The following is an 18,198-nucleotide window of genomic DNA, read 5'->3' on the forward strand; positions in this document are numbered from 1 at the left end:
AACCTATATTAATGACTTGGAGGAAGGGACAAAATGCATGGTTGTTAAATTTTCTAAAGACACAAAAATAGGTAGAATAAAATATGAAGGGGGCATGAGGAGACTCCAAAAGGATAACGATAGGATAAGTGTTAGTCCATTCAGACAGAGGTGAGGAGATTTTCTTTCTCTCAGAAGATCATTGGCTGTGGAATTCTCTTTCTCAGAGAGCAGTGGAGGGAGGGTCATTGGATATTTTTAAGGCTGAGTTGGATAATTCTTCACTGACAAGGGAGTCAAAGGATGTATTAGGGATAATCCAGGAAAATAGAGGCCACAATCAGATCAGCCAAATGGCAAAGCAGTCTCAAGGGGCCTAATTTGTGTGTCCGTATGTTAAAGATAGAATCAGCACACATTTCCAGCTCACTGCAAAGATTGAGAGGGGGCAAGATCTTGAGATCTACAAAATGCCCAAGAGCATATATAATGTAAGCTGCATATTAAACTTCAAATGTGTTTATGAAAGTGGCATGTGCATAAACTTTGAGTAGGAGTGACCAAAAGACTTTATGGACAATGCAAATTATTGAACATACAAAATGGATTCTCAGTGAAAGCAGTTATTGATATCTTCTCCCACGGTGGATTAAATTTTGGATCATACAGACTGAACTTGTTCTGTTACAACGAGCTGGATTTGTGTTTCATATGTTGGATGCAATTATATTTAAAGATTGTTAAAAAACAGTGAATCCAATCAAACAACCACAACACACAGGGATTGCTAAGAAAAGAATCAATTATATGTACTTCTTGATTATAAAAAAATTAACTGCTAGTACATATAATGAAACAAATCTCTTCAAAAATTGTAATGATACCTTCAGGCATATGATGAACACATTGAAAAAAAAAGTTTTTAAATTCATTTCGGCAACGCAATAAAGCCATCCAATGAAACTTGTTAAATATTAATTTTATCATGTAAATAAAGACAAAAATCACCTATTAAGGTGATTCTCACAAATTAATTGAAAATTGTTGTATGGAACTCTTCACTGAGTACCTCGATCATCACTTAATGTTAAAATTGAAACAAGAATATGTCCTGACAGAAAATGAGAAATAATTCTACTTCAGATAGGTTAGATAACTCAGAACATGTTCTCTACCAGACATATTTAATTATTGGCTACATTTTACACAGTGGAGCCATGTCCCAACACCACCCCCCCAACCCCCTGAACTTGATTATTTGGCAAACCCTGAACACACTTCACAGGTTGCTGGTTGCTCATTGGCTTGTAACAAGCCTTCTGCCCCCATAGAGGAGGCAGACCGGCCTTTGAGTGCTGCCGGCCAATCAAATGGCCCGCAGCTCTCTTGTGCCAGCAGTGCCACCAGAATTGATGGCCAGCACTGTGGCTGCACCAAGTCCTCAAGGAATCTATTTTGTGATGGATCCAGACCACAAAGTGAGTCCAGACTGTCGCTGGGGTCAGGCTAGCAGGCCCTAGCAAGGTGGGTAGACTGCTGGAGTTGGCTGTCGCTGGGGTCAGGCTAGCAGGCCGTAGCAAGGTGAGTAGACTGTTGGAGTAGGGGAAAGGGAAAAGTGCTCGGTAAGGAAATGCCTCCGTGGGGTACAAGTGTGGTGGTGGGGCGGGGTGAGGAGGGGCATGGGGGAAGGGAGATGTTGCCATCGATGGGCAGGAAGGCACAAAATTAGGTACTCATAGAATCATAGAATCCCTACAGTGCAGAAGGAGGTCATTCGGCCCATCAAGCCTGCATCAACAGCAATCCCACCCATGCACTATCCTCGTAACCCCATGTATTTACCCTGTGAGTCCCCCTGACACCGAGGGGCAATTGAGCATGGCCAAGCAACCTAACCTGCACATCTTTGGAGTGTGGGAGGAAACAGGAGCACAAAGAGAACATGCAAACTCCACACAGACAGTCACCCGAGGCTGGAATTGAACCTGGGTCCTTGGTCCTCTGAGGCAGCAATGCTCACCATTGAGCCATTGTGCCACCCACCTACCTCTTTGCTCAGCAACCAGTCCGTTAGGTTTTTAGGTTTTATCTGGTGGGCTGGAGACTTGGCATTGGCTTCTGCCACCATGGGTCAAATCCCAGTGGCAACAAGAGGGGGCTTTCAAGTACCCATTAATAAACCACAAATATATTGCTATACAGTATTCCATTCTATCACTCAGGCTACTAATCTATATACGCTTCCCAGAACAATTTATTTTCATTTTAATATTACTATCATAAGCATGGAAAGCACTTAAGCACTTTGTTAGCTTCTCCTGTTCATCAATTTAGCAGCATTTGAGCATTGAATGGAAATGCTGATGTGGGTTTTCCATTTGATCCCAATTTATAGAATTGGCATTATGTCTTGGTCAATCTTCTAGAAACACCCTCGATTTTCATTTCAATCAAAAGCATTGGAAGTGAAAATCAGCTAGTTTCTGTCAGAGGTTGGCGATTCACGACACTTTAATGTTCGGACAAGTTAAAAATATATCTGATAGTAGTCCTAGAACTATTGAAATTTTCCACTCTGAAAAGTGCTTGAAAAATAAATAAATAGTCATTGATAATATTTTAACATACTTGCTTATTAATTGCCTATGCTGTGAATGTTGATTCTGAAAGAGATAATTTTACAGAGTCCATATCAAATATCTACGCCGCATGTATTTCAACTAAAAATGAAGCTGATTTACAAGAATGTCTTTAAATTATTGAAATATTTCATTTTTCAAGCTCAGAATTTTCACTTGTTCTTTATTAGCTAAATAGCGGAGCAGCATGTTATGCTCCAACAAAAGTTGAGTAAATCACTCAGAATTCCCATTTAGACGATTTGGGATTTCAATATTGGGAAAGAGCTATTGGACCCAAAGGTAAAGTCATTGTTGAAATATTATAGAATAATGCTTCATTTTTTCGTTCCATGGAGAAGGAGGCTCTATTCGTGGGAGGAAGGCTACATCTATGTGGTATTCAAATGAATGGACTCCATGCATGAATGATTGGTTGCGCCTTTAGAAGGTTATGTTATTTGTCATGTTTGCATAGAACGGGGCATTTTTATTTCACACAACTTTTAGCTCTGCTTAATTTGTTTCTTGTTCCACTCAATCATTGACATTGGGTGTTATTTAAGACATCATAATGTTGCCTGATTCTCACTCTCAAAGCAATCATGGGCCACGCTTACGCAGGCTTCATTTTAAAATTGAATGAGAAGTATTTACATTTTTTGTTAGTCTTTTTGCTGTTGTTTGTCTTGATTCGTTTTTCTGTTGACTGCAGTTTGATTGGGAATGTATTGCTGTGAGATGGCTGAGATACCTGTATGGATGGATATGTTAGCTGAGAGTTTGTTGGTAGATATTTTAGTTTGTGGGGGTAAGAAAGAAATCCCAGCAGCGTCCGCGTTGGTCCTTATCTGATTTGTATGGATGGGCACTGTATAATGATCAGATGCTTCTGCTTTGATTTCCCCTCTTCCCCCAGCTTGGGCCGCCATGGCCAATTACTCTCTCCTTTGGCTAGGTAAGGATCAGGAAGTGAATTTCAGATCATTCCTTTTTAGGCTTTCGTGTGAAGATATGATTAGGGCCAGCCAGAAAAGTTCTTCCTCGTTCCCCCGATTAAGGAGGCTGCCAAATGGTCTGAACGGGTTATTGAGCTTCTGACCATTCCATCGTCACTCAGCAGTTGTCGGAGAGGAAAGTTGGAGGCCTTTTGAGATTAAATTCTTATACTAGCAGCCTGTACCCAGATGTTCACATTGTATAGACATGGTGCTGTGTGTAATTATTTAAATAAATAGTTCACATCAATTAACACCTGAGAACATCCTTCAGCTATGGAGAGTTTCTTGCTCGTTCAAAAAGTGGAGGGACAGAGGTGAAAAAGCATGAGGAACCAAGGTAGCTCTGAACAGATTGATCCAGAATGGCCTTTATTTTCTGATTCCTGCTCATCTTTCATAGTTCTCCAAATCTCTCCCAGAGTATACACTGCCATATTTGTTCAGTTTTTGCTGGCTGTATTATTCAGCATCTTCTGGTGGCCTTCATATTGCCCTTTGTGCAGAAAAGAGAATGAATGGTAAGCTTACTATTTAAAGGAGCCGGGTAACTAGCAACTGGTGAGGTAGGGGATGATGAGCAAAATCGTAAGTGGTGGTGCAAGGATCGACAGGCATCAGTTCTTGGCAAGGTGCGACCTGTGGCATCACAGGAAGTGATATTGCAGGAATTGTGACTGCATGTAGGGACATGTTCGGCACAACTTTGTGGGCTGAAGGGCCTGTATTGTGCTGTCGTTTTTCTATGTTTCTATTATAGTAGTTCGGCAAAGCAGCCCATCGATCATCACCAGCAGACAACGAGAAAAGATGTGCCACTTTGCTTGAAATAAAACAACTTAATAGTTGTTAACTTTTCCATAATAATGCCTCAGAGTTCTGAAATCCTCATTAAATCTGTTTTACTGTGCCTTGTAAAAAATCAGCTTTTTCCTTGTTTTGTAAAAATGTTTTTTTCCAATAATGGGCCCGATTTTACCATCACATTGTGCCTGTTTTCGGGCGCGAAAACTTGGTAAAGTTGAGCGTGAGGCAAGTAGCGCAATCCACGCCCACCTCCGTGCCGGTTCCCCCTTTAACAAGGCCCGAAAATGGACGCAATTGGGATCGTACCTGAAATGGGCACGACAGCCATTTAAATGCATTTGCATGCATTTAAATTGACTTAATGGGTCTGCTGCCACTCTGCCTGTGATCAGTAGAGGGGGTGAAGGGGGGTCCGCTGCCACTCTGCTTGAGATCGGTAGGGGGGCAGGGGGTGGAGGGGCCCGCGATCGGTCTGGGTGACGGAGGGAGTGGGGGATAAGGGCGCTAGCAATGTTGTTGGGGTGGGGCAATGTCTGTGGGGGTCAGGGGGAGGCATTATCCGGCCCAGGAGGGATGTGGCAGGAGGGCAGTATGCTATCATTTTTTTTCTGCGCATGCGCAGTTGTAGGTGCCGATCGGAGCTACAGGGTTTCGGGCGCGTTAAGCCCTGCCCACAGATGATTGTGTAGTGCGATTCGGAATCACTGATATTTTTTCAGGCAGAGTGCGTATGGGGCGCCTAAGAACGGGTCTAAAAGTCGGATCTGAAACTCTCCCAGTTTCAAATCCGCCCAGCACTCAGAATCAAAATGGTAAAATAGGGCCCAATGTATTCCACTGGTTTGTCAAATTAGGCATATCTGTAAATAGTGAACATTTTTGTTTCAATTAACATTTGTATTTTCGAATGTTACATCTAAATTAATATTTCAACTCCTACACTAATGAAACGCTACTGAAGCATTGCATTTTGAAATGGTACTCCAGTATTAACCAGACCACAGGCACAGTTGAATATTATGCCTTGAATGCAGACTGAAAACACAAGGCAAAGAGTGCTGGGAAAATGCAGTAAAATATGTATTATTAAAATGCTGAACAAAGTACAATTAATATAATTGCCGTAGCCTTATCATGATTTTTTCTCAAATAATTGCAGTAAATAATTACATTAATTGGTAAATGTATTGTTTGTCTTGTCCCTACAGCTACAAGGCCACCTGGTGGGTGTCACAGAAAACAGTTTCAGTGTTATCTGGATGGCAACTGTGTTCCACTGCGATGGCATTGCGATGGGGACTGGGACTGTGAAGATGGCAGTGATGAAAACAGCTGTGAAGGAAACACGAGAACCTGTGACTCCCACTTGGAGTTTAAATGTAAAGACACAGGTATGGCACAATGATGCACGAGGCTGTTGTAGAAGTGTTGTCGCAACAACAGCCACTTACATAGCATCTTTAAAGTGACAAGCATTCCAAAGTGAATCAGATGAGAAAGCAATGCCAGACTGTAGTAGAAGACTAATTAGGGATGGTTGATTAAAACTTGATTTAAGAATGGTTTCAGAAAGAGAATTAGCATGTAGAAGGTTCATGGATAGAGTTCCAGGAACACTGGGGAAGGAGAAAGCCACTTGGCCCCTTGAGCCTGCCCTGTTATTCAATAAGGTCATGGCTGATCTGATTATGGTCTCAGTTCTACTTTTCTGTCTATCCTGATATCCCTTGACTTCCTTGTCTTTCAGAAATGTTATCGAACTCAGCCTTGGATACATTCAATTATCTAGCCTCCATTGTTTTCTGGGGATGCATAAGCCACATACATTCTGAGAGAAAAAGCTTCTCCTTATCTTTGTTTTAAAAGGGAGTCCTCTTATTTTTAAACCATACCCCCTGCTTCCAGTTTCCCCCACAAGAGAAACATCCTCCTGGTATCTCCTCAGTTAAGTCTCCTCAGGATCTTTTACATCTCAATAAGATCACCTCTAATTCTTCAAAACTCCAATGGGTATAGGCCCAACCTGTTCAACCTTTCTTCACAAGATAAGTCCCAGAAATAAGTCAAGTGAACCTTCTCAAAACTGCTTCCAAGGTAATGATATCCTTTTTCAAATAAGGAGAATAAAATGGTACTCAGTATTCCAGATGTGGTCTCACCAATACACTGTATAGTTGCAGTTAAACTTCCCTGCTTTTATATTCCATTCCACTCATAAAAATACAAATATTCCATTTGCTTTCCTAATCATTTGCTGTCCCTGAACACGAACTATTTATGATTCATGCACAATGACACCCAGATCCCTCTGTACCACCAAATTGTGCAATCTCTCTCCTTTTAAATAATGCACTGCTTTTCTATTATTCCTACCAAAGTGAACACGTTCACATTCGCTTCCTCTTGACAACCTACTTGCCTATCTGCTTTTGTCATCTTAAAAGTCTGCCATGATAGTAAGGCAAAAGGGATGATATATAAAAGGCTACAATCGGAAGAGTGGATAGTATCATCTGAAACAATGGTGCTGGAGGAAGTTGCAGAGATGCAGGAGGATTTAGTCATGAATTGACTTATAACTTGAGGACAAGGGGGCAGCATGGTGGCACAGTGGTTAGCACAGCTGCCACACAGTGCCAGGAACCCGGGTTCGATTCCCGGTTTTGGTCACTGTCTGTGTGGAGTTTGCAAATTCTCCCCATGTCAGCATGGGTTTCCTCTGGGTGCTCAGGTTTCCTCCCACAGTCCAAAGATGTGTGGGTTAGGTGGATTGGTCATGCTAAATTGCCCCTTAGTGTCAGGGGGACTAGCTAGGATAAATGCATGGAGTTATGGGGATAGGGCCTGGGTGGGATTGTGGTCGCTGCAGACTCGATGAGCCAAATGGCCTCCTTCTGCACTGTAGGATTCTATGTTTCTATGAAGGATTTAAAATTCATTGAATTCAGAGAATGGTAACCAATTAAGTTGAAACAGGAGTGATGCTTGGTGGAATGGAGTCAATATGGGTGGTGGAGCATCAGACCATTTGGAATTTTGTAGAGTTGAATTCTGCAGTCTTGGCAGGGACCATATTCAAGTAGTTTAGCCTGATAATGGCATGGATGAAAATTGCATTGAGGCTGTAAGGGCAAAGAAATTGCAGAGGTGGAAATCAATGGTCTTGGTAATGGTAGGGTGCAAGGCTTGAAGTTCAAAGCAGGGCTACAAGGACAGCAAGTATTGCCAAATTCAATGACCAAGGTGGGAAATGGAATCAAGCCATGGTACAATGCTTTAGCAGGAATAAAATGCAATGTTTCATTGTAGAAATTTCTGGATGATTGTCAACTTAGTTTCAGGCAAGCTGAGAGGAGAGTGATGGATGTATAAGCGGGCGGTGTCATTTTGTAAGTATCCACATGAAATAGAAACTTGAATCAATGCCTCTACATAATGCCGTTGATGGGCAACATGTAGACAAGGAACAGGAGAGTTAAATATAGAGACTTATGTCATTGCAAGATGACTGTGATGGGGGCGAGGAGCGAAGTCTCTGCTAAAATGCTTTGCTGTGATGTGAAATCAAACAAGGACGGTGCTATGGAGATAACTTATGATCGAGAGACGCTGGAGTGAAATGACATTTTGGAAAGGTGAGCATAGAGTTGCATGGGGTTATGATCCCTGCAGAGATTGATAACTTTTAAAAATAAATTTGAACTTCCAGTTACTGACTGAAAGGATCACCACAAGGCTTCAAGTTTTGAAACTTTTACTGTAACAAGCAATTTAAAAGCAACTCCAGATTCCACTTCATGGTTGAACGTTCCTCGATTCCTTAAGTGGATGCTTCATTATCCAGGAAACAGTCCAAAGTGATTCTTAGTAGTGTGGATGAACAGAGAGATCTCGGTGTCCATGTGCATAGATCACTGAAAGTTGGCACCCAGGTTGATAGGGTTGTTAAGAAGGCGTACGGTGTGTTAGCTTTTATTGGTAGAGGGATTGAGTTTCGGAGCCAGGAGGTCATGTTGCAGCTGTGCAAAACTCTGGTGCGGCCGCACTTGGAGTATTGCGTACAGTTCTGGTCACCACATTATAGGAAGGATGTGGATGCATTGGAAAGGGTGCAGAGGAGATTTACTAGGATGTTGCCTGGTATGGTGGGAAGGTCTTATGAGTAAAGGCTGAGGGACTTGAGGTTGTTTTCGTTAGAGAGAAGAAGGTTAAGGGGTGACTTAATAGAGGCATACAATATGATCAGAGGATTAGACAGGGTGGATAGTGAGAGCCTTTTTCCTCGGATGGTGATAGCTAGCATGAGGGGACAAAGCTTTAAATTGAGGGGTGATAGATATAGGACAGATGTCAGAGGTAGGTTCTTCACTCAGAGAGTGGTAAGGGCGTGGAATGCCCTGCCTGCAGCAGTCGTGGACTCGCCAACATTAAGGGCATTTAAATGGTCATTGGATAAACATATGGATGATATTGGAATAGTGTAGGTTAGATGGGCTTTAGATTGGTTTCACTGGTCGGCGCAACATTGAGGGCCGAAGGGCCTGTACTGCGCTGTAATGTTCTATGTTCTATGAGGGCTTGCTTCTTTTATTTTTCCTTTCCCAGCTGGGTAACCGTTAGCCCCAGCTTCATAGTAAGGAATGAATTGTAAATTCTTCCTACTAGTACAAGCTAAGGAAATTTTCCAGCCTCACATACTCCATCTCTTATTCTGAGCATGAGTTCCCACCCATGTTTTGCATGGCGACCAACAGGGTCAGCATTTTTTCTGCTAAAGGTACTGGACCAGCCGCCTCTGTATTTTTTTTTTATTTTAAAAAAAATTTATTTGTTCACGGGATGTGGGCTTCACTGGCTAGGTCAGCATTTATTGCCCATCCCTAACTGCCCTTCAGAAGGTGATGGTGAGATGCCTTCTTGAAATGCTGCAGTCCATGGAGTCTAGGTACAGCCACAGTGCTGCTTGGAATGGAGTTAGACTTCATTGTGGTTTGATATAACTGAGTGACTTGCTAGGCCATTTCAGCAGGTAGTTAAGAGTCAATCAGATTGCTGAGTCTGAAGTTACATATAGGCCAAACATGTAGGCAAGGATGACAGACCAAATGGGTTTTTATGATGCTTGACAATGATTTCATAGTCCTCATTACTGAGACTAGCAGATATTTCTCAGATTTTTGCTAACTTTGAATGTCTGTGATGTTCAGTGATACTTCACAAAACCTGCAATCCAAACCTACAATGTTTTGCTATTGGCTCTTCTCCTGTCAAGACTCATCTACATGGCAATGTGAATTACATGGGCCATGTATCTAAGTAGAAATGTTGAGTAGCTATCCTCTAGACTAACAGGTTGTATTGCGTAATTAATTAGACAGTTTGAAATAAAACCATTTTAAAATCCTGACATTTCTAACATCTTAGAGGAGTCTATCCACTGTTAGCACAACCGCTCAGATCATTGTTTTTAGGTATAAATATCGTGCACCTTCTTCCCCCCTTTAACTTTTAGCACACAAGCCACCCAGGTTTGTTGTCAGCAGAATCTAGAGCTGGCCACATGACCTCCTTAATTCCTCCATCTTAGCCGAAAGTAAGCACACAATCCCAAAACATAACAATTTTATAACCTTCGTAGTTGTAACAATGCTTGCAATGTTTTTTTGAAAGGAGAGGGAGTCAGAGAGAGGGCGGTAATGGCACGAGGAAATATCCATGAATGGATGTTCTGAGGAGTTTCACAGTTGTCACAGTGTTTAGCAATTGCTGCATACGTGCAGTTGGAGATTAGCTGTGGGCCACAAAGCATTCGACAATATTTAATGTCATTGTTTTATATAGTAATCCTGTCGACCTCGGTTCATGAGCAAACTGTAGACTTCTGCTACACCACAACAGGCTATGAATCAATAGGAAAGCATTGTCAATCCTGCAAATCAGCTGTAAATTGCAAGTGGAAACCTGTTAAGCACATGAAATGACATTAGGAAAGCAACATTAGGTGTTGAAAATTACTTTAGAATTAGACATGACTGGGTAAGGAAAACCAGTTCTTTAGGCCAAGAGCTGTATGGCCTTCAGGAAGGACTCATTGGGTGGGATCTTATGGCCGCATTCGCCTCAAAACCAGAAAATCCTGCCTGAGGCTAACAGACCTTTCCATGGTCCGCCCCTCGCCAGCTACGATTCCCATGGCAGGCGGAAAATTTGCCCCATAGAGTCAGTACACACAGTCTAATGAACTGGCTGTAGAACCTCCTTTTTGCAACATATGATGGGTCAGACAAGCAGAGAGATGAGGTTGAAAAAGGCAAATTCTTTACAGCCCAGGTTCAAGGTGCCAGTGGAAAACTTATGAATGATGCTGTCAGACACATAAGGCTGGATTTAACAGACCACCTGTGGGCAGCAATGCAGGGAGGTGGACCTTTAAAATCGGGTGCTGTGCTATCATTGGCATGCAAGCTATTGGCCGGCTTGCACCTATCCCCACCACAGTTTTATTGGCTGAGGTACAGGTGTCAGGTGGACCAGCCATTTGTAGCCCAATTGAGACCCTAAAGTGGATAATTAATGCTCAGTTAAAGGCCTCACTCAAATTTAAGTCAGTGGTCGACACCTGCACATAAAGTACAACATTGTAGAAGGCTCCTGATCAGGTCCAGATCTATCAGGGAATGCCTCCTCCTTGGCCTATCTGGCCACTTCCATTGTTCCTGGCTCCTGATCAGGTCCAGATCTATCAGGGAATGCCTCCTCCTTGGCCTATCTGGCCATTACCTCTATGAGACAGGGCATCCTCCAGGAGAGGAGTGCAAATCTCACCTCATAATAGTTAAATGCATGTCATAGAATCCCTACAGTGCAGAAGGAGGCCATTCGGCCCATCAAGTCTGCACTGACTCTCCTACAGAGCATCTTACTCAAGCCCTACCCTATCCAGTAACCCCACTTATTTACCCCGCTAATCTCCCTAACCTACACATCACTGGATAGTAAGGGGCAATTCAGCCTGGCCAATCCATTTAACCTGCATATTTTTGGACTGTGGGAGAAACCGGAGCACCCAGAGAAAACCCACGCAGACATGGGGAGAATGTGCAAACTCCACACAGACACCCAAGGCTGGAATTGAACCTGGGTCCCTGCTGCTGTGAGGCAGCAGTGCCAACTACTGTGCTACCGTGCTGCACATTGTAGTTCAAAAACTAAAGTGGGATGAGCCGGTGAGCCAGAGGCAGGCTCACCCCCAACATTTGGGAGCCTGTCCTCACCATCTAATCTGGCTCATTAAACGAGGACTCATTTGCTCTCCCAGTTGAATGTAAAAGATCCCATAACACTATTTTAAAGGAAAACAGGAATTAATCCCGCGTCCTGATCAATTTTTATCTTTCAATTGACATTCCAGAAACAGATTATCTGGTCTTTATTATATTGCTGTTTGCAGTAGTTCATTGTGTGTAAATTAACTGTCGTGTTTGCTATGTTACAACAGAGACTGCACTTCGACTAAATATTTAATTGCCCATAAAACACTTTGGTTGTCTAATGGTGATGGAAGGCACTATATAAATGGAAGTCTTTCCTTTGTTGCAATGTTATGTTTCCACCTACGCTTCTTACAATGCCGCTTATTTTTGATGGGCAAGTTTGAATATGTGACTTTCCAGCCCATCACTTAAATTATTAATGTCCATGGTGAATAGCCGAGGCCCCATTTACGGGCCAGTACTTGTCACATCATTCCATTTAGAGTACCTGTCATTATCCACACTCTCTGTTCTGTTGTTTTGCTAAATTTCCTTTCAAAGCCAATCATTTTCTTTCAATTCCATGGGCTTCAATGTTAGCTAACACTCTCCTGAGGGGTTTTATCAGGTGCCTTCTGGAATTCTACATACCTAGTATCCATAGACATTACCCCCTCCGTCACTTTAGTCACCTCCTCAACAAATTTGATGAAGTCCATCAGGCATGGTCTACCCTTTACTGGCTCTCACAGATTAGCTGAAAGATTTCAAGGTGCTCAGCTACGTTTTCCCTAACTTTCTGACAACAGATGTTCAGCTCACTGGTTTATAATTCGTTGGTTTTCCTTTGAGACCTTTGTTAAATAATTTAGTGACATGTACAATTTTACTACTCAAAGGAATGCTTCTCAAGTCGACAGAACTTTGAAAGATAATCGTTAGGACATCTGCCAATTCTCACCTGCCTCTTTTACGGCACGGTGGCACAGTGGTTAGCATTGCTGCCTCAAAGTGCCAGGGACGTGGGTTTGATTCCTGGTTTGGGTCACTGCCCGAGTGGAGTCTACACGTTCTTCCCGTGTCCGTGTGGGTTTCCTTCAGGTGCTCTGGTTTCCTCCGACAAGTCCGAAAGAGGTGCTGGTTAGGTACATTGGGCCATGCTAAATTCTCCAACAGTATACCCAAACAGGCGTCGGAGTGTGGCAACTAGGGGATTTTCACAGTATCTTCATTGCAGTGTTAATGTAAGCTTACTTGTGACACTAATGAATAAACTTTAAAACTTAAACTTTAAAAAAAACCTTTAAACCCTGGAACTGAAGATATCTGGTCCTCGGGTACTGTCACTTTTTACTATAATCCATTGGGAACAAATTTTGTACAGATGCCTTTCAATGAGCGTTTTGTCTGATTCTCCTCCCTCATCTAAAGATGCATGAAGCAAATGAAGCACATGCTTATGTCTGTTTCTGTAGTTAGTTTGTAGCAAGAGGCCACACTCCTTGAGGGGCACCATGCCACATTAAGTATGGTTGGATAGGAGACTCTCCCAATCTTGCTGCTTGCCATCGGTACAATGGAAGCATTTACTGATCTGGTCACATTATGAACATCTCCCACAGCCATCAAGTCTCGGAGTGGGACTCAAACCCAGAGCTTTTGGCTCAGAAGCTACCCACTGTGCCACAAGATGTTTTAAAAATGATGTAATGTGGGCTGGTTGGGCCAGCATTTATTGCCTATCCCTAATAGCCCTTCAATTGAGTGGCTTGCTCAGCCATTTGAGAGTGCAGTTGAGTGTCAACCGCATTGCTGTGGATCTGGAGTCACATGTAGGCCAGACCAGGTAAGGATGGCAGATTTCTTTTTCTGAAGGACGTTCATGAACTAAGTGGGTTTTTATGAAAATCAGCAATGCCTTCATGGTCATCATTCGTCTTTTAATTCCAGATTTTTATTGGATACAAATTTCAGAATATGTGTTACAGGATTAAGATCTGCCACAGGCATTAGTCAAACCAATTTCTACCCCATCTGCCTTTATACCACCTTGCATCACTGGCAGTCTTTTTTCTTCGGCTGTTCACATTCAATGCCAGGGGACTACTGAATGTAACCCCTATTGCGTTAAATATACAGAACAAACCTTGGAGAAAATCAGTTGTTTCCTGAGGACTTCCTCTGGCAACAGATGCTGGCTCAGATTCAAGAGTTCAACTACACAGACAGAAAAAAATGCATCACACGTGATGTGTGAAGGATGAGAAGTATTGCCTATCATGCATCTCACCTTTAACTGGTCAATGTCAATGGAATAGAGTATCTTCACATACAGAATTCTTTACTAGCTAACAGAAATGTCAATTAAAGAGGTAAACCTTAATGTTGACAGTAATTTCTGTGTCTTACTTTCCAATGAGTTCGAACATTGCAACGTCTTTATGTAGTTGCTTATCCCAATTGTAGCATACCAACTGTAGCAACATTTTCCAGCCCTTCCTGCCAGTGGGATCTTCTGGTCCCACTGAAGACAACTTGCTATGGTGGGTTCCCCAGCTGCAAGGGCAGATGAACCATGCAAAACATCGCCGTCTTTGGTGGGACCAGAAGAACTCACTGGCAGCCAATGGCATGCTGTCACTGCCGTGGGAAAATATGCTGCGGGGGTGGGGGTGGGGGGGGGTGTTGGAAAATCCCGGCCTTGGTCTATTTTTTAATTATTGTTTCATGGCATATAGGCATAACTGGTAAAGACCAGCATTTGTTCCCATTACTAAATGCCCTTAAACTAAGAGGCAGACAATTCAGAATGCAGGTAAGAGACATCCACATTACTGTGGATGTGGAGTCACATGTAGGCTCGGCCAGACTAGGCAGCTTTCCTTCCATACAGGACATTAGTGAACCAAATAGGTTTTTATGACAATTGCTGATCATTGCACGGTTGCCAAATGAACAAGGGGCAGGATTAGGCCATTCAGCCCCTCGAGCTTGCCTTGCCATTTAATAAGATCATGGCTGGTCTGACAGTAACCTCAGATTTTCATCCTGCCTACCCCCAATAACCAATCACACGTTTAAAAATATTCAAAGACTCTCCTTCCCCCACATTTTCAGGAAGAGAGTTGCAAAGGTTCATGATCCTGTGAGAGGTCGCCATTACTAAAACTAGCTTTCGATTCCAGATTTATTAATTAAATTGAAATTCCAGCAGCTCAACGGTGGGATTTGAAACCATTTACCGCAGAGCATTAGCCTTGGCCTCTGGATCACCCGTCCAATGACATTACCACGGCACCACTAGCTTGGAACGAGAGCCCATGTAAAAGTATAGTGAAAGAGCATTCATTCATAAAATGCATAATAGATGTAATGAGCATTCAAGAATCAAGTATTTGTCTAAATGTGATGTATCGTGCACCAATCTTTATTCTGTATATACAAGTGCCAAAAAGAAACTCTTTTATTTCTACTGAATCTTCCTTAGCCAAAACAAGTAACCTTTATCTTTTTGAGCGATTTTGTTTTTTGGATAGCAATCCTTTTTAATTTCTCGTCAATAGAGGGGAGGCCAGCTTCTCCAACCTGCCTCTCAGGAAAACAGCCTGATGGCACCTAATTCTTGACTGTGTTGCATCCAAAATATTTTCTCATTATTGCTCCGCTGATTTGTTTTTTTGGACTATCGCTTTAGCCAAAGCAGTTTCCATCAGGCTGTGCAGCCCTCCCTGCAGATTTTCATCCCTTCCTGTTAAAATGAACTGTTTTTGACACTATCTTACATCTTTCTAATTTTTGGTCTTTTCATGCTGCAAAACTAAAGTGTCTTCCATACAAAGACTGTTGCCAGCTCTCTCCATTAGGTCATAAGACCAAGAGATAAACTGCACAGGATTCAGGGATCCATGGCAACTTGGCCACGTGCCCTCAACACACAGTACTTGTTACCAAGGTGAATGCAATATAATTTAGCTGAAGTTAACACATTCCTACCTGTTATCAAATTAAAATGATTAAAAAACACATGAAATATGCAAGAAGGTATTAATAACACAAGAATAAAAGCAAATTACTGCGGATGCTGGAATCTGAAACCAAAAGATTCTATGCCTTTTAGCTTTGACAAAGAGTCATCTAGACTCAGCTCTTTTCTCTTTTTACAGATGCTGCCGGACCTGCTGAGATTTACCAGCATTTTCTCTTTTGGTTAATAATACAAGAACACTGTTCCCAAACAAATTAAATTTTTTTGTGATATTATTTATTAGATGTTAAGTTTTAGAGTCGGGTGAGCAGGGCCGATTGACTCCCCTCTTTTTCCTCTCCTTGTTTGACGGCAACTGTTTTTTCTTGTTAAAATGGATAAACTTGCCGATTCACCGAATGTTTGACTGTTTACACATCGTGATCACAAAAGATGCAATCAGAGAGGTTTTAACAAAGAAAAGAGGAAAGCTTTGATTGTACTGAACCCGGTTTCACATACACGCGCACATACACACACGCACACACACATACACAAGCACACACATTACAGATTCGGGAAGGATGGATTGAGTAAATTAGAGTCCAGTAAATTTAAATGGATGCACAGTTTGTGGAGGCTGGTGGCTTGGCTGAATTCAGGTTGAATTTGGGTTGCTGCTGCTTTCATTCAGAAGTCTGGATGCTTCTGGTGTCCAGGCAGTTTAAAGAGTATACGGGTGATTTATCTGCTTTTCTGGATGAGTATCGTAGGGTTGACTTCTTTTGAAAGCTCTGTCTACGGCATTTGGAGTAGTCACAATCAGCAGGCAAGGTTCAAAAACTTACAAGTTGGGTGGAGAAAGAGAGAGAGAGGAAAGAACCCATTCAGGTTCTTGGTCCTTCAGCATCCCAGGTGCCTGTCCTTCTGAAGAGGAAGCAGATGCTGAAAACACAAAGGTTTGGGTTGTCACATCTCTCTCCAATTACCCAGTAATCCAAATAAGGTCATGGCCAGTGTATTCCACTTGTAGCTTAATTAGATCACGACTGCTTAGATCAGCCAGAATCCCATTGTCTAAGTGATTAAGGGTCCATAGGACTCTTAAATCGGCCTCGCAGGTGGAGGATGCGGTCAAGAAGGCGTACGGCGTACTAGCCTTCATTAATCGAGGGATTGAGTTTAGGAGTCGGGAGATAATGCTGCAGCTTTATAGGACCCTGGTTAGACCCCACTTGGAGTACTGCGCGCAGTTCTGGTCACCTCATTACAGGAAAGATGTTGAAGCCATTGAAAGGGTGCAGAGGAGATTTACAAGGATGTTGCCTGGATTGGGGGGCATGCCTTGTGAAGATAGGTTGATGGAGCTTGGTCTCTTCTCCCTGGAGAGACGAAGGATGAGAGGTGACCTGATAGAGGTTTACAAGATGTTGAGAGGTCTGGATAGGGTAGACTCTCAGAGGCTATTTCCAAGGGCTGAAATGGTTGCTACGAGAGGACACAGGTTTAAGGTGCTGGGGGGTAGGTACAGAGGAGATGTCAGGGGTAAGTTTTTCACTCAGAGGGTGGTGGGTGAGTGGAATCGGCTGACGTCGGTGGTGGTGGAGGCAAACTCGTTGGGGTCTTTTAAGAGACTTCTGGATGAGTACATGGGATTTAATGGGATTGAGGGCTATAGATAGGCCTAGAGGTAGGGATATGATCAGCGCAACTTGTGGGCCGAAGGGCCTGTTAGTGCTGTGGCTTTCTATGTTCTATTATGTATAATGATTTGTTTCCACCTAAATGACTAATCAGATGAGAAGTAAGATACTGTGCTAATGGAATAGCGGATGTAAGTTCATGTTAATGTTTGGAAACTTTAGTTCTGACTAGTCATTGACTACCCCAGGGATAAGATGTTTGGTATAAGCAGCAGTAAATTTATAAAGCCGAAGCAGCACACTTCATATAACAAAATGGTATTTAGGAAGGTATCGGGCTTGAAGGCAGGGTTAATTGTGATGTTCAGTTCAATTAAACTGGCTAATCATTGAGTTAGACCAGGATTGTGGGCAGGGTGAGGGGTTGTTTTGTGGGGTCAGGGGGATAGTCGGGTGGAGGGGCTGTCAAATCAGGTTGGGGGTTAGTTTGAATATCGGTTAGTCAGTTCAGGTCAGTGGAGCAGTCAGTTGGGGGGATGGTCAGGTATGGTTGGGGGAATAGTTCGGTGAAGGATTGTTGAACTGAATGAGGATGGTAGTTGGGTTGAGTAGAGGGCAGACGTTGGATGGAGTGCTGTCAGATTGAGTCAAGAGGGTAGGCAAGTTTGGTCAGGGGAGTGATTGTGGGGATCAATTCTGATCTTCAGCTTAGCTATGCTGGCTAATCACTGAGATAAGCCACATATTAACCAGTGTAACATTTCTAGTTAGTATCCAGTAAGTCCCTCATATCTGGCCCAAGTATCTGTCATTGGGCTCACTGTTAGAGATACTTGTGGAGCATCCCAGGGCTTTGGAAATCATCCAATTGGAAGTCTAAACTTCCCAGCAATTTCAGTACATGTGCATGTCAGGGTCCTTGTCACACACCTCTCC

At 42.7% G+C, this 18,198-nt stretch overlaps 1 protein-coding gene across 1 annotated transcript in view; it reads left to right on the forward strand.

Annotated features, from left to right (window-relative positions):
* LOC144504127 (low-density lipoprotein receptor-related protein 1-like) overlaps positions 1-18,198 on the forward strand; it is a 1,391,705-nt gene that overhangs the window by 722,645 nt on the left and 650,862 nt on the right. The window contains exon 22 of the mRNA XM_078229303.1: positions 5,611-5,793. Coding sequence (XP_078085429.1) covers positions 5,611-5,793 — 183 coding nt within the window. The remainder of the gene's footprint in view (positions 1-5,610; positions 5,794-18,198) is intronic.

Source organism: Mustelus asterias, chromosome 14 (assembly GCF_964213995.1).
Source record: "Mustelus asterias chromosome 14, sMusAst1.hap1.1, whole genome shotgun sequence".
Taxonomy (NCBI): domain Eukaryota; kingdom Metazoa; phylum Chordata; class Chondrichthyes; order Carcharhiniformes; family Triakidae; genus Mustelus; species Mustelus asterias.